The sequence below is a fragment of the Schistocerca gregaria genome, chromosome 5, assembly GCF_023897955.1.
Source record: "Schistocerca gregaria isolate iqSchGreg1 chromosome 5, iqSchGreg1.2, whole genome shotgun sequence".
Lineage (NCBI taxonomy): Eukaryota > Metazoa > Arthropoda > Insecta > Orthoptera > Acrididae > Schistocerca > Schistocerca gregaria.
The window spans coordinates 445,195,479-445,211,616 of record NC_064924.1 but is presented as its reverse complement, the minus strand read 5'-3'; the positions used below and the strand labels follow the sequence as shown (position 1 = coordinate 445,211,616).

Here is a 16,138-nt window from a genome sequence, read left to right as displayed (position 1 = left end):
TCTGTGACTGTTTATTTACTCACAAGTTTTCCAAGAGTTTGTTTAATATTTTTAAAAGAATTAACTCCGACATTATTTTTAAAATAAGGGAAATCTACAGGGCTGGTTAATTAAAGTAAACCTATAATAATACGAACGTAAAAGAGTAAGGTGTTTTTCTAAACTGAAAAAGCATTGGCAGTTTAGTGACATAAACACTTTTTTGAGATCTTCCTAACATTCTGGCTCAGTGTCAGTCATATGTAATCTAGCAGTATGAGTTCAAATAAAACAAAATTAAAAAAAGAGCCTAAGAGCAAAAGTTTGAAGCTGTGGAAAATTTGTTGCTATTAAAAATGAGAAAAACTTTATTTCTTTTATAGATTCCAGCCAAAAGTAAATTATGTTATTACATCGCAATATATATTAACAAAATATTTTAAAGTAATCCATGCGAGAAATAGCCTTGATAATATATAGCTTCCCACAGAGTGGATTTCTTTTGTCGTAGATGGTGTTGTTAACCTCTGAAAAAAACTTTTAGTGGGGACAACACTGAAACATTCGCTTCTCAAAACATAGTATATATTGTACATTTTTATATATCCAAACTATTCGCTTTGTGGTGGACGTTTACATGTGTCGATAAGTAGGTTGTTTCCGCTGAGTAGAGGTTTTCAGAACAGGACAGACGTGTACTCATTTCCCTGATGGTCTTCAGAGAGGGAGTCTTGTGATATGACCATATAATTGATCTGTTATTATGTCAGTTTAATTCTCTGAGGATTATTTTATATTTTCTGGAAGCACTTAAAACATTTTTAACATGCTTAAAAACTCATGTAGACGAATTTGTATTGAAAAACTATTTGAAATTTAGTTCGAAAGAACGTGGACGGAGCAAGTAAAGGTATCTTAAGCAGCTTTCAAGTTGATGGCCAAGCTTAAGTTTCATGGCAATGAATTTATTGACTGGGGCAAATGATTTAGTAATAAAATTGATATACAAGCTTTGGTTTAGGTTTCTTCTGACAGTTCTCTTTACAAACGTTCTAAATACAAGTTCTACACCTACTTAGCGCTTTATGGTTCCATAACAGTTAACACAGACAGAGACTCAGGGCTAGAAATAAGAATTCCAAAAATTATTCCAACTGTTTCACTTGTTCAGTACCATTATCGTAGTTTCTCTTTTGAGCGTTCTCCTCATTTCTAGCTTTCTCTCAAGGACATTTGTCCTCAAGATTCAGTACGCTTAACCCAACTGAAAAAAGGGAACAACTGTGGAAGTGAAACTGAAAAAAGTGACGCAGTAGCTAACGCACTGGACCCGAATCTGGAAGGTTCAGGGTTCAAATCCCCGTCCGGAATCTAGACTCATGTTTTCCCAACGTATGTTTGACGTGATTATTTCGACGTACCTGGAATTAATTTACTGTAGTTTTCCTCTCACATAAGTCACCATTCAGAGCTGGTGCTCTGTTTCTAATGACGTCGTCATGGGGTGTTAAAGCCTGATCTTCTTTTGTTCATTGTGACTGCAGCGTATTTAAATATTACAAAGACTGTCGCACAACCCAAATAAATTATGTACAAGACTACTGTAAAGACTCCACTGTCTGTTTCATAAAATGACATTAAGATTTCAATATTTCGAGTTGGTCTCCTCAATGTCTGTTACCATTTCTGATGTGGTTAAGATGCTGCATCATGACTGGAGCAAAACGAATTCAACGTTCCACTACTCAATCTTTCCAGACTACCACAGTTGACAATTTTTTTTAAATGAAAGAGTGTTTCCTTGAAGATGGTGCTATTGCTACCTACGCAGCACAGAACCACACTTTGTGTACATTATCGTTGTGCAGTTGACAATATGTAGAAGTGTGGTATTCTTCTTCTACCATAGAATGAACGAGTCACTAGATTCACTTTTTTTTAGTTTCATCAATCTTATGACTAGTTTGATGTGGTCCACAACGAAATCCTGTCCTCTGTCAACCTCTTCATCTCAGAGTATTAAAAAAAAATGGCTCTGAGCACTATGCGACTTAACTTCTGAGGTCATCAGTCGCCTAGAACTTAGAGTTAATTAAACCTAACTAACCTAAGGACATCACACATATCCATGCCCGAGGCAGGATTCGGACCTGCGACCGTACCGGTTGCTTGGCTCCTGACTGTAGCGCCTAGAACCGCACGGCCACTCCGGCCGGCTCAGAGTATCGGTTGCAACCTATGTCCTCTACAGTTTTTACCCTATGCAACTCTCTCTAACACAGTAAAAATAACACCCTGATGTCTTAACATTTGTTCTGTCATCCTGACCTTTCTTCTCGTCAGTGTTTTCCATACATTCCGTTTCTCGTCTATTCTGTGGCGAACCTTCTCATTCCTTACTTTCCCAGTCCACCTAATTTTTAACATTGTTCTGAAACACTGCAACACAAATTCTTCAAGTTTCTTATTTTCCCACGATATTGATTCACTACTATAAAATGCTGTGCTCTAGAGATACCTTCTCAGATGTTTCTTCTTCATATTGAGGCCTATGTTCGATACCAGTAGACCACTCCTGGCCAGGAAGGCCTGCTTTGCGAGAGCTAGTCTACATTACATGTCCTCTTTGCTTCGTTCGACATGGGTTATTTTGCTGCCAAGGTAGCAGAATTTCTTAGCTTCGACACTTCTAGACCACCAGTTTTGATGTTTAGTTCCCTGCTATTCTCATCTACTTTATTTCTAATTACTTTTTTTTCTGATTTACTCTATCCTTATTTTGTACTCATTAAGCTCTTCTTTCCATTCAACAGATCCTATAGTGCCTCTTCACTCTCAAAGAGTCAGCAGTGAATCTTATAATTGATATCCTTTCTCCTTCAATTTTAATGCCGCTCTTCAGCTGTCTTTTAGTTCTGTCACCGCTTTTTCGATGAACAGTAGGGGCGAAAGACTGCATCCCTGGCGTACACCCTTTTTAATCCTAACACTTCACTGTTGGTCTTCCTTATTGTTCACTCTCGGTTCTTGTACATGTATGTCGCGAGCTACTGGCTCCGCACAGTAGGATCAGCGGGTGCGTGTCGAAACGGTCGTGAGCAGGGAACTGAGAGCTGAGCGCTGATCGCCGGGCGGGCGACCCGGATCGCGGCCGGCTGACCCGATTAAACAGCCGGCGGCTGCTGCGGGGGCGGGGCGATGTCGGGGGCGGGGGGCCTGGACGAAGGCGGGTCACGGCCCGGTCGCAACTCCCAGGGGCCGTGTCGTGTCTCCGTCGCCGCCGCCACTGAGAGGAGCCGGCGGCTCCCGGGATACACCTATCGAAGTCCGCCGGCGACACAGACCCACTGACGGTGACCAGAGCAAACGCCAAATTACTGTGCGTGGCCGTAGCTCTCCACACACATCACGATTTGTGTTTTGCTACTCAAGGCCATACGGCATGTCCAAATAGTACGTTTGGCCGCTCAAAATGGTTCAAATGGCTCTGAGCACTATGGGACTTCTGAGGTCATCAGTCCCCTAGAACTTAGAACTACTTAAACCTAACTAACCTAAGGACATCACACACATCCATGCCCGAGGCAGGATTCGAACCTGCACCTAGAACCGCTCGGCCACCCTGGCCAGCTCAGCAGCTCATCCTATATTGAATACGAGTAGGTATGACGTTTTGAAAGAGATATTCTAATAATGCACCTGTTGATAAACTGTCTAAGTTTCATAACAAACAACTGCCTGATACATCGATTTTGGTGGTTCTATCATAAAAATAACACATAATCGTGTGTGATGTGCCCAAGGTAGAGTTTACCACTGTTAACGGGTTACGGCAGACTGTTTTATGTGGTGCATTACTCTTTGAGGTACACTGGGTGACAAAGAACGAGAAGCACTCAGGAGGGGAGGATAAACAAAACTTCAAGGATTCAGGAGGGTTTGTGATGTAATTTAGTAACAAAAATTCGAGAAAAATTTACAAAGAGCTCGGCAGAAGGGCCAACGCAGCAGTGTGGCGTTCCTCCCACTCTAGCCTGGATGGATGCACTGATTTAGAGGGAAGGATGTCATAAAGCCACACTCCTGACGCAGGTAGCCACACTACTGGTCCTTGATATACTGTATACTGCCACCAGGGCAGAGCTGACGTGCGAGATGTTTGTACACTTGTTCAATCAAGAGCAAATCGGGGGATCTTGCTTGACGCGGTAGAACATCAGCATCACTTAGGCAGTTGATAGAGGTATACGTCATGTATCGGTGAGTATTGTGCAGCTGAAATCATCATATACAACTCAGCGTGTCCTCTGTATTAAACGTAATAACTGACCCAAAAAATACACAGCGCAAACTGGAAGGTCCTTCAGTAAAAGGTTCCAGAAACATATTAATTCAACAAATTCCAAGATGATCTCCATTAACCTCCCACCTATTGCATGAGGAGCGTAGTATCACAGGTCTTGTTGAAAATCTTTTACTCTTCCATAGTTTAACGTAGCTACAGCCAGTTATTGCCTATGTTCATATGTGAAAATGGACTCGATAAACAACCTGAGCTATCAGTAAAAGGAATCTAACATTCATAACACTGTATGCGTATTGTGTAAGTGTCAGTCTCACTGTCCTTTAAATCCTCAACAGATCCTTAAATGAAATACTTAAAACTAACATTTGGATAAGCTATCTGACATCGTATTTGAATATGAAAAGCTACAGGAACATTCTAACCTGTAACAATGAATACCTAAGCTTCTGAGTTTCTGAATAAGAATTTACAAGTGATACAGAATCTGACTTGTGCAACGGAATTTACTGGATTAGAGTACATAACATATCGTGGTGTGTCAATGTCTCTGTTTTGGCCGTAAGTTTTGCACTCACCTCTTTAGATGACTGCATTTTTCCATGTGGTTTACAGCAATTCGTAGCAGCATGCAGCAGCAGCGGCTAAAGCTTATCGTTACTAAGAATGAATTTAATGAAAAGGAGTTTGTTTGGGTCCTGTTAACTGTTAAATAACTTGTGAGAAGGGCTTTCATAAGTTATGTCTATTTAAAACTTCAGACAACGACGTTGACAGTCACAAAAGTATCAATCATGGTTGAATGCTAGATTAACAAATTACTTCAATTTCAAAGTTACATTAACATTTAATAACCACAGCATATTTATTAACTAGATGTCGAGAATAATAATTATTATTTGAAGAATAAGGAGGCTCCTTTAACTGACAGGCAAAACCTGAGATTACTGCGAACTCGGACTAACAATCACGAGCCTAATCCTGCAATTGCTTTTGCGCTATGCTTGCGAATTTTATCTTGAATTCCAGCTTCAAACGTAGTTACGCCATCTAGATCTCTCCTGGCTATGTAAATGAAATCAGGCCTTGAGTGTGGTAAGATCTGCTATCACCGACGTGTTACTATCGATATCTGAGTGTTTACACAATGCAAACAATAGCGTTAAGTTGGCTATATTGTTTTCAATGTAATGAAGAATTCTGGCACACTCCTCACAATATAAAAGAATAAGGCCTGATTTTTAATATAGTGGAGGACGTGGAAATTTTAGAGATAAGAAAGATAGTATGCAGAACACGTTGTATACTCAGTTGTACTTAAAGCCTCACAATAGTCTGACAAACTTCGATTGTTTGTTTGGTGAACTACACTGTAAAGGAGCGACCTAGCGCTCTTAGTTACTTTTATACTGTGACATAGCGCCCACGTGATAAGCGCTGCTTAGTCGGGTAGTGTGTGTTTCATGAGGGCCGGTGGAGACAAGACCTACTCTTGCAAGCTATGGTCTTGCACTGTTTCCATCGTTAACTACACTATGAGCCATCTCTCCGAAATCAATTTAAACCTTCAACACTGTTTCATTTTCTTATACACTCCTGGAAATGGAAAAAAGAACACATTGACACCGGTGTGTCAGACCCACCATACTTGCTCCGGACACTGCGAGAGGGCTGTACAAGCAATGATCACACGCACGGCACAGCGGACACACCAGGAACAGCGGTGTTGGCCGTCGAATGGCGCTAGCTGCGCAGCATTTGTGCACCGCCGCCGTCAGTGTCAGCCAGTTTGCCGTGGCATACGGAGCTCCATCGCAGTCTTTAACACTGGTAGCATGCCGCGACAGCGTGGACGTGAACCGTATGTGCAGTTGACGGACTTTGAGCGAGGGCATATAGTGGGCATGCGGGAGGCCGGGTGGACGTACCGCCGAATTGCTCAACACGTGGGGCGTGAGGTCTCCACAGTACATCGATGTTGTCGCCAGTGGTCGGCGGAAGGTGCACGTGCCCGTCGACCAGGGACCGGACCGCAGCGACGCACGGATGCACGCCAAGACCGTAGGATCCTACGCAGTAACGTAGGGGACCGCACCGCCACTTCCCAGCAAATTAAGAACACTGTTGCTCCTGGGGTATCGGCGAGGACCATTCGCAACCGTCTCCATGAAGCTGGGCTACCGTCCCGCACACCGTTAGGCCGTCTTCCGCTCACGCCCCAACATCGTGCAGCCCGCCTCCAGAGGTGTCGCGACAGGCGTGAATGGAGGGACGAATGGAGACGTGTCGTCTTCAGCGATGAGAGTCGCTTCTGCCTTGGTGCCAATGATGGTCGTATGCGTGTTTGGCGCCGTGCAGGTTAGCGCCACAATCAGGACTGCATACGACCGAGGCACACAGGGCCAACACCCGGAATCATGGTGTGGGGAGCGATCTCCTACACTGGCCGTACACCTCTGGTGATCGTCGAGGGGACACTGAGTAGTGCACGGTACATCCAAACCGTCATCGAACCCATCGTTCTACCATTCCTAGACCGGCAAGGGAACTTGCTGTTCCAACAGGACAATGCACGTCCGCATGTATCCCGTGCCACCCAACTTGCTCTAGAAGGTGTAATTCAACTACCCTTGCCAGCAAGATCTCCGGATCTGTCCCCCATTGAGCATGTTTGGGACTGGATGAAGCGTCGTCTCACGCGGTCTGCACGTCCAGCACGAACGCTGGTCCAACTGAGGCGACAGGTGGAAATGGCATGGCAAGCCGTTCCACAGGACTACATCCAGCATCTCTACGATCGTCTCCATGGGAGAATAGCAGCGTGCATTGCTGCGAAAGGTGGATATACACTGTATTAGTGCCGACATTGTGCATGCTCTGTTGCCTGTGTCTATGTGCCTGTGGTTCTGTCAGTGTGATCATGTGATGTGTCTGACCCCAGGAATGTGTCAATAAAGTTTCCCCTTCCTGGGACAATGAATTCACGGTGTTCTTATTTTAATTTCCAGGAGTGTAGATACTAGCACGGGCAGTAAATGGCCAGTATATCGGTCCGATGTAACCGGAAACATTCTAAGAAAATGTAACTTTGATCACCTTCTCAATTATTCTTCGTTCATCTAGTTTTTTGAATTCTGACATTATTCATAGAAAGACAATACGTTGACTAAGAACGCTGGGTTCACATGTGATGGATTAATGTAATAATTTTTGTTAGTATAAGTATTCTAATAATCTTTACATAACAGCACAAACTTGCAATACAGTTTATAAGTAGATATCAGTTTTTCAATAAGTACTCTGCAGCTGAAGATGCGGCTATTAGAATTAAAACCATTAGTGTGGTTCATTAAAATAAAGTTTTACCAGCTATCAGTGGTGTTTTCATTCATAATATTATCTTTGTGATACGAAGTAATATAAAAACTAATATTTAAAGTAGCTGTCAGTAATCAACTTTATTTCTGTAACTTTGTCCTCTTTGTCAGATTTAAGCTAAGCAACAACAGAGGCTTTGTGCACTGGGATTAAATTATGTAATTCCCATTAGAGCTACACTATTCAAGAAGTTAAATAAGCGGGATATAATAATGGAAGCAAGGCTAAAGAAAAATCAAGACACGTTCATAGGATTTTTCGACCTGGAAAAAGCGTTCGACTATATAAAATGGTGTAAGCTCTTCAAGATTCTGAAGAAAGTAAGGGTAAGCTATAGGGAGAGACGGGTCATATACAATATGTACAACAACCAAGAGGGAATAATAAGAGTGGACGATCAAGAACGAAGTGCTCGTATTAAGAAGGGAGTAAGACAAGGCTGTATGTAGCCTTTCGCCCCTACTCTTCAATCTGTACATCGAGGAAGCAATGATGGAAATAAAAGAAAGGTTCAGGAGTGGAATTAAAATACAAGGTGAAAGGATACCAATGATACGATTCGCTGATGACATTGCTATCCTGAGTGAAAGTGAAGAAGAAGGGAGTAAGACAAGGCTGTATGTAGCCTTTCGCCCCTACTCTTCAATCTGTACATCGAGGAAGCAATGATGGAAATAAAAGAAAGGTTCAGGAGTGGAATTAAAATACAAGGTGAAAGGATATCAATGATACGATTCGCTGATGACATTGCTATCCTGAGTGAAAGTGAACAAGAATTAAATGATCTGCTGAACGGAATGAACAGTCTAATGTGTACACAGTATGGTTTGAGAGTAAATCGGAGAAAGACGAAGGTAATGAGAAGTAGTAGAAATGAGAACAGCGAGAAACTTAACATCAGGATTGATGGTCACGAAGTCAATGAAGTTAAGGAATTCTGCTACCTAGGCAGTAAAGTAACCAATGACGGACGGAGCAAGGAGGACATCAAAAGCAGACTCGCTGTGGCAAAAAAGGCATTTCTGGCCAAGAGAAGTCTACTAATATCAAATACCGGACTTAATTTGAGGAAGAAATTTCTGAGGATGTACGTCTGGAGTACAGCATTGTATGGTAGTGAAACATGGACTGTGGGAAAATCGGAACAGAAGAGAATCGAAGCATTTGAGATGTGGTGCTATAGACAAATGTTGAAAATTAAGTGGACTGATAACGTAAGGAATGAGGAGGTTCTACGCAGAATCGGAGAGAAAAGCAATATGTGGAAAACACTGATAAGGAGAAGGGACAGGATGATAGGACATCTGCTAAGACATGAGGGAATGACTTCCATGGTACTAGAGGGAGCTGTAGAGGGCAAAAACTGTAGAGGAAGACAGAGATTGGAATACGTCAGGCAAATAATTCAGGACGTACTCTGAGATGAAGAGGTTAGCACAGGAAAGGAATTCTTGGCGGGCCGCATCAAACCAGTCAGTAGACTGATGACAAAAAAAAAAAAAGAAAAAAAAAAAGAAAAAAAAAAGAAGAAGAAAAAAATGTTGTGGAAAGCAAGACGGAACTCGGAACTTAGACGACGAAATTATTTTAAAAAAAAGTTCCGCTGAGAATATACCCTAAAAACGTTCTTTCACTTCTTTAGTGAAGACAGGAACGTACTGTTGACGGATTTGTCAGCAAACACATGTATCTGAGCTTAGATTACACATCTCAATACGAACATCAATGATAGTTCAAATAACAGTCGAAGAATAGGGTGTGACAAGTGTTCCGGAAATGGGCGAAGCAGACGTGGCTGACGAGCTTAACCGAAATCTTGATGTTGCAAATACCACGGACAATGAGAGTACACGTGTATAAAGTGTGAAATAATAAATATGACGAATGCATCGTCTTCGATAGAACTGATATTTAATGATTCTGTATTGAAATATTCTGTCGCGAATAAGCAAATAAATGGCTCTGAGCACTATGGGACTTAACTTCTGAGGTCATCAGTCCCCTAGAACTTAGAACTACTTAAACCTAACTAAACTAAGGACATCACACACATCCATGCCCTAGGCAGGATTTGAACCTGCGGCCGTAGCGGTCGCATGGTTCTAGACTGTAGCGCTTAGAACCGCTCGGCCACTCCGGCCGGCAAGCAAATAAATTCATTCCAGTGCAGACTGCAACAAATGTTTCAATCGGCGTGTTCTTCGGGAACACATTTGCTTGCCTGAGGAAACTGAATGTGAATTACACCAGCAGTTATACTGTCGCTGCCATCAAAGGGGATGCAATCAATTCCACTAACCAAACCGGACCGCTGTTGCCCTGCAAGGAGTGAACACAAGTTGACTGATGAGACCACGGGAGCCAGTGTATAAACTACGCAACGCTACCGCAGTCCAGGGTAGGAGCTTGTGGCTCAGATGTAATCTGTTGCGTGGCAGAACTCTTTAATAATTGTAGTCGGCTTTGTCAGAACTGCAACATGGGAAAAGTAGATTGCAAATGTTGTGAAACGTTGGAGATACATTAGCTACTGGGTATGAAATGTCATATACTAGACTACAGAAATGCGACAGCTCCACCTAATTAAAGGATTGCAACATTTTTTTGTTTTACTGCCATTTACAGTAAAAGTTATGCAGCCAGCACCTTACTACATTGCAAGGAAACCTGATGCCAACATCAGATTTGTTTTACTGCGTGCAGAATGCCCAGTAGTTGATCCTTGTACACTGAAGAACCAAACACCTGCCTAATATGGTGTAAGGCTCCTGCGAGCACGCAGAAGTATCGCACCACCACGTGGCATGGTCTTGACTGAAATAGTGTTGGATGGAACTGACGCAATGAATCCTGCAGGGCTGAGTACGAGAGGGTGGAGATCTCTTCTGAACAGCACTTTGCAAAGCATCCCAGATATGATCAATAATCTTCATGTCTGGGAAGTTTGGTGGCCAACGGAAGTGTTTAACCTCAGGAGAGAGTTGATGGTGTTAGGACAGCAACCAGCCACAAATTTACTTTCAGTTCCTTTATTCAAAGGGTACCGTTACTGGTTTCGAATCGTTGTGATTCATCCTCAGACGGTTTACACGCTCTCTTTATGACATGTAGTGTGTTTTTTACAGATTAATTGTCCTAAAATATAAATAATACATAACTATAAACATGCCACACACAGATGGTTGCGTTACAGATTTTCGTTGCATGTGACTTACTCGAAACGTCGTATTGGCGTGTTTGTTTTCATAGCATTCGTCCAACAGATATAAATGCATTCCCACTGCATTCTTATTCTTGCACATGTAAATTGTTCTCACTGAACACTTTAGATTTGTCACTGAGAAGATTTCTACCACGCGCCACATGTTTTGATGCATACAAAGAGCTTACAAACATATATCACAGATGCTATGACATATCGTAACATTTGACGATGATGTCCTATGTTTGGAAAGGATCATATATTCATTTACGCAACTGTAATGCCTTTTACACTAGTACGAAGGCATTGAATTTTTGAGTTGATATTGTTAAATTACTTATATATATATATATATATATATATATATATATATATATATATATATATATATATATATATATATAACTGTATAGGTAAAACAGTATATTGTTTAACTACATTTAGAATCATGAGAATTATAGTAACATATAAATTTGTTACTTGATCTGCAGATAAGTGTACTAATATTATTTGCTTTGGAGGCTGGAAAGCAATTTTTGGAAATTTTTCGGGAAAGGAGTGTTAGCTAACTCTGTTTGTTCGTTAAGGATAAAGTCTGGGGTGCTGTTTTTGTGTGTGTATTTATAATTCTTCTAATACTTTCATAGTGGCTCCTTTTTCTGCTAGATGCAAAATTTTTAAGCTGTCCTCAGTGTTTCCCAGTGAATGGTTTTCTTGCATCTAGCAGCAAAAAAAAAATTTGCATCCAGGCTGTAGCGCCTAGAACCGCTTGGCCACTCCGACCGGCTGGATCGATTCGTGGATCGCTTCAACAGTTGAACAATTTTTTCGACGCGGTATTCGTACAATGCCCGAAATATGGGGGAGAGTAGTGGCCAACGATGGAAAATACTTTGAATGATACATGTGTAGCCAGTTTGTTTCATCAAAGCGTCAAATGTTGGGGAATAAACGCCGGAGGCAAAATTGTACACGTTTATACGAGTATATTACTTGACATAGAACCATCTGCAAAGAAGTGTTGCGTAAAAGAGGACACAACTGCTTTTGAATCAAGGGAGGTCTACTGGAATGGTGGAAAATGCATATCCGGGCGACACATTTTATTTTGCTTACTTATCTTCAAATATATCAGGTTGCTGTTTCTGAGAGAGATCAAGAATATATGTAGTGCCGTAGTTTTCGAATTCTTCAAGAAAAACGTTGTTGCTATTGTTGTTGTTGTTGTGGTCTACAGTCCAGAGACTGGTTTGACGCAGCTCTCCATCCTATTCTATCCTGTGCAAGCCTCTTCGTCTCCGAATAACTACTGTAACCTACATTCTTCTGACTCTGCTTAGTCCAACTCAACGAGTCTTACCTTCCACGGTTCCCTCTAGTACGAAATTGGTGATCCCTTGATGCCTCAGAACGTGTCCTCTCAATCGCTCCTTTCTTCTAGTCAAGCTGTGCCACAAATTTCTCTTCTCTCTAACTCTATTCAGTACTTCCTTATTAGTTACATGATCTACCCAACCAATCTTCAGAATTCTTCGGTAGCACTCCATTTCGCAAGCTATTCTCTTCTTCTCTAAACTATTTGTCGTCCATGTTTCACTTCCATACGTCACTACACTCCCTATAAATACTTTCAGAAACGACTTCCTGACAATTAAATCTATACCCGATGTTAACAAACTTCACTTCTTCGGAAACGATTTCCTTGCCGTAGCTAGCCTATCTTTTATGTTCTCTCTACTCCAACCATCATTTATTTTGCTCCCCAAATAGCAAAACCCATATACTACTTTAAGCCTCTCATTTCCTAATCTAATTCTCGCAGCATCACCTGATTTAATTCGGCTACATTCCATTATCCTCGTTTTGTTTCTGTTAACGTTCATTTTATATCCTCCTTTCAAGACACTGTATATTCCGTTCAGCTGCTCTTCCAGGTCCTTTGCTGTCTCTGACAGAATTACAATGTCGTCGATAAATCTCAGAGTTTTTATTTCTTCTCCGTGGATTTGAATTCCTACTCCAAATTTTTCTTTTGCTTCCTTTACTGCTTGCTCAATATACAGATTGAATAATATCAAGCATAGGCTACAACTCTGTCTCACTCCTTTCTCAACTACTGCTTTCCTTTCATGCCCTTCGACTCTTATGACCTGGCGTCTTCAGAATTTAAAAGAGAGTATTCCCATCAACATTCTTTTTCTAAGTCTACAAACGCTAGAAACGTACTTAGCCTTTCCTTATCCTGTCTTCTAAATTGCAGGATCAGTATTCCCTCGCGTGTTCTAAAATTACTACGGAATCCAAACTGATTTTCCCCGAGGTCGGCCTCTACTATTTTTTCCACTCATCTGTACAGAATTCGTTTCAATATCTTGCAAACCGCGACTTATTAAACTGATAGTTCGATAATTATCACACCTGTCAACACCTACTTTCTTTGGGATTGGAATTATTACATGTTTCTTGAAGTCTGAGGGTATTTCGAATGTCTCATACATCTTGTTCACCAGATGTATAGATGGATGAGTTTTGCCATGGCTGGCTCTCCCAAGGCTATCGGTAGTTCTAATGGAATGTTGTCTACTCCCGGGGCCTTGTTTCGGTTTAGGTATTTTAGTGCTCTGTCAAATTCTTCACGCAGTATCATATTTTCCATTTGATCTTCATCTACGTACTCTTCGATTTCCATAATATTTCCTTCAAGTACATCGCCCTTGTATGGACCCTCTATATATTCCTTCCATCTTTCTGCTTTCCTTTCTTTGCTTAGGACAGGTTTTATCTCAGCTCTTGATATTCATACAGGTCGTTCTCTTTCCTCCAAAGAGCTCTTTAATCATCCTGTAGGCAGTTTTTATCTTACCCCTAGTGACACATGCTTCTACATCCTTACATTTGTCGTGTAGCCATCCATGCTTAGCCATTTTGCACTTCCTGTCGATCTCATTTTTGGGACGTTTGTATTCCTTTTTGCCCTCTTCATTTACTAATTTCTTTTATATTTTCTAATTTCATCAATTAAATTCAAGATCTCTTCTGTTAGCCATGGATTTCTACCAGCCCTCGTCTTTTTACCTAAATGATCCTCAGCTGTCTTTACTATTCCATCTCTCAAAGATACCCAGTCTTCTTCTACTGTATTTCTTTCCCCTGTTCTTGTCTATCGTACCCTAATACTCTCTCTGAAGCACTCTATAACCTGTGGTTCTTTTAGTTTATTCAGGTCCCACCTCTTTAAATTCCTACCTTTCTGCAGTTTCTTCATTATTACTCTACCGTTCATTACCAATAAATTGTGGTCAGAGTCCACATCTGCCCCTGGAAATGTCTTACAATTTAAAAATCTGGTTCCTAAATCTCTTTCTTACCATTATATAATCTATCTGAAACCTTCCAGTGTCTCTAGAACTCTCCTATGAATATCACCTTCTTTCATGAATTTTAAAATAAATGTTAGGCATGATTAAATTATGTTCTGTGCAAAATTCTACCAGGCGGCTTCCCCTTTCATTCCTTCCCCTTAGTCGATAATCACCTGCTACCTTTCCTTCTCTCCCTTGTCCTATAATCGCGTTCCAGTCCCCTATTTTCGTCTCTCTTAACTGTCTGAATAATTTCTTTTATCGGATCATACATTTCTTCAAGCTCTTCATCATCATCAAAACCAGTTGGCACATAAACTTGTACTATTATGGTAGGCGTGGGCGTCGTGTCTATCTTGGCCACAATAATGCGATCACTATGCTGTTGTTGTTGTTGTGGTCTTCAGTCCCGAGACTGGTTTGATGCAGCTCTCCATGCTACTCTATCCTGTGTAAGCTTCTTCATCTCCCAGTACCTACCATGACCTACATCCTTCTGAATCTGCTTAGTGTATTCATCTCTTGGTCTCCCTCTACGAGTTTTACCCTCTACGCTGCCCTCCAATACTAAATTGGTGATCCCTTGATGCATCAGAAAATGTCCTACCAATCGATCCCTTCTTCTAGTCAAGTTGTGCCACAAATTCGTCTTCTCCCCAATTCTATTCAGTACCTCCTCATTAGTTATGTGATCTGCCCATCTCTACTTCGACCATCATCAGTTATTTTGCTCCCCAAATAGCAAAACTCCTTTTACTACTTTAAGTGCCTCATTTCCTAATCTAATTCCCTCAGCATCACCCGACTTAATTCAACTACATTCCGTTATACCCGTTTTGCTTTGGTTGATGTTAATCTTATATCCTCCTTGCAAGACACTGTCCATTCCGCTCAACTGCTGTTGCAAGTCCTTTGCTGTCTATGACAGAATTACAATGTCATCGGCGAACCTCAAAGTTTTTATTTCTTCTCCATGGATTTTAATACCTACTCCGAACTTTTCTTTTGTTTCCTTTACTGCTTGCTCAATATACAGATTGAATAGCATCGGGGAGAGGCTACAACCCTGTCTCACTCCCTCCCAACCACTGTTTCCCTTTCATGTCCCTCGACTCTTATATCTGCCATCTGCTTTCTGTACAACTTGTAAATAGCCTATGCTGTTCGTAGTAGCTTATCCGTGTTCCTATTTTTTTATTCATTATTAAAGTCACTCCTGCATTAACGTTATTTGATTTTGTATTCATAACCCTGTATAACTTTTTTCTCCTGATAACGACATCCTCCTCAGTAATCCCCGCCCGGAGATCCGAATGGGTGACTATTTTAGCTTCGGAATGTTTTACCCTATTGGACGCTATCATCATTTAATCATACAGTAAAACTGCATGCCCTCGGGAAAAATTACAGCTGTAGTTTCCCCTTGCTTTCAGCCGTTCAAAGTACCAGCACAGCAAGGCCGTTTTGGTTGATGTTACAAGGCCAGATTAGTCAATCATCCAGACTGTTGCCCCTGCAATTGCTGCCCTCTTCATGAACCACAGGTTTGTGTGGCCTCTCAACAAATACCCTCCGTTATGGTTGCACCGACGTTACGGCTATCTGTATCGCTGAGGCACGCAAGCCTCCCCAGCAACAGCAAAGTCCATGGTTCATGGGGGTAAAAGCGTACAAAGTGAATAACACGAAAACCGTGGCCTCCAGCAAAAACTTATCCCAGTACAAAATTTTGCATTAAAATTCATCTAAAAGATCCTGTCCATTATTTTTCTATAGGACTGATTGTTTTTATTTAACGACAGAGAGAATATGAGAACCTTGTGCATGGTTTTAAAGGCGCTGCAGGATACATATAAGACTGCAGTAGTGGCGGCTGAATCACCCTATATGTACAGTGGCCTCATGCTGTTCCAG

General features: G+C 41.4%; 1 protein-coding gene across 1 annotated transcript in view; it reads right to left on the bottom strand.

The window, feature by feature from the left end:
• Window positions 1-3,143: 3,143 nt before the first annotated feature.
• Window positions 3,144-16,138, bottom strand: part of LOC126273377 (sterile alpha motif domain-containing protein 1-like) — a 94,792-nt gene continuing 81,797 nt past the window's right edge. The window contains exon 3 of the mRNA XM_049976929.1: window positions 3,144-3,265. Coding sequence (XP_049832886.1) covers window positions 3,144-3,265 — 122 coding nt within the window. The remainder of the gene's footprint in view (window positions 3,266-16,138) is intronic.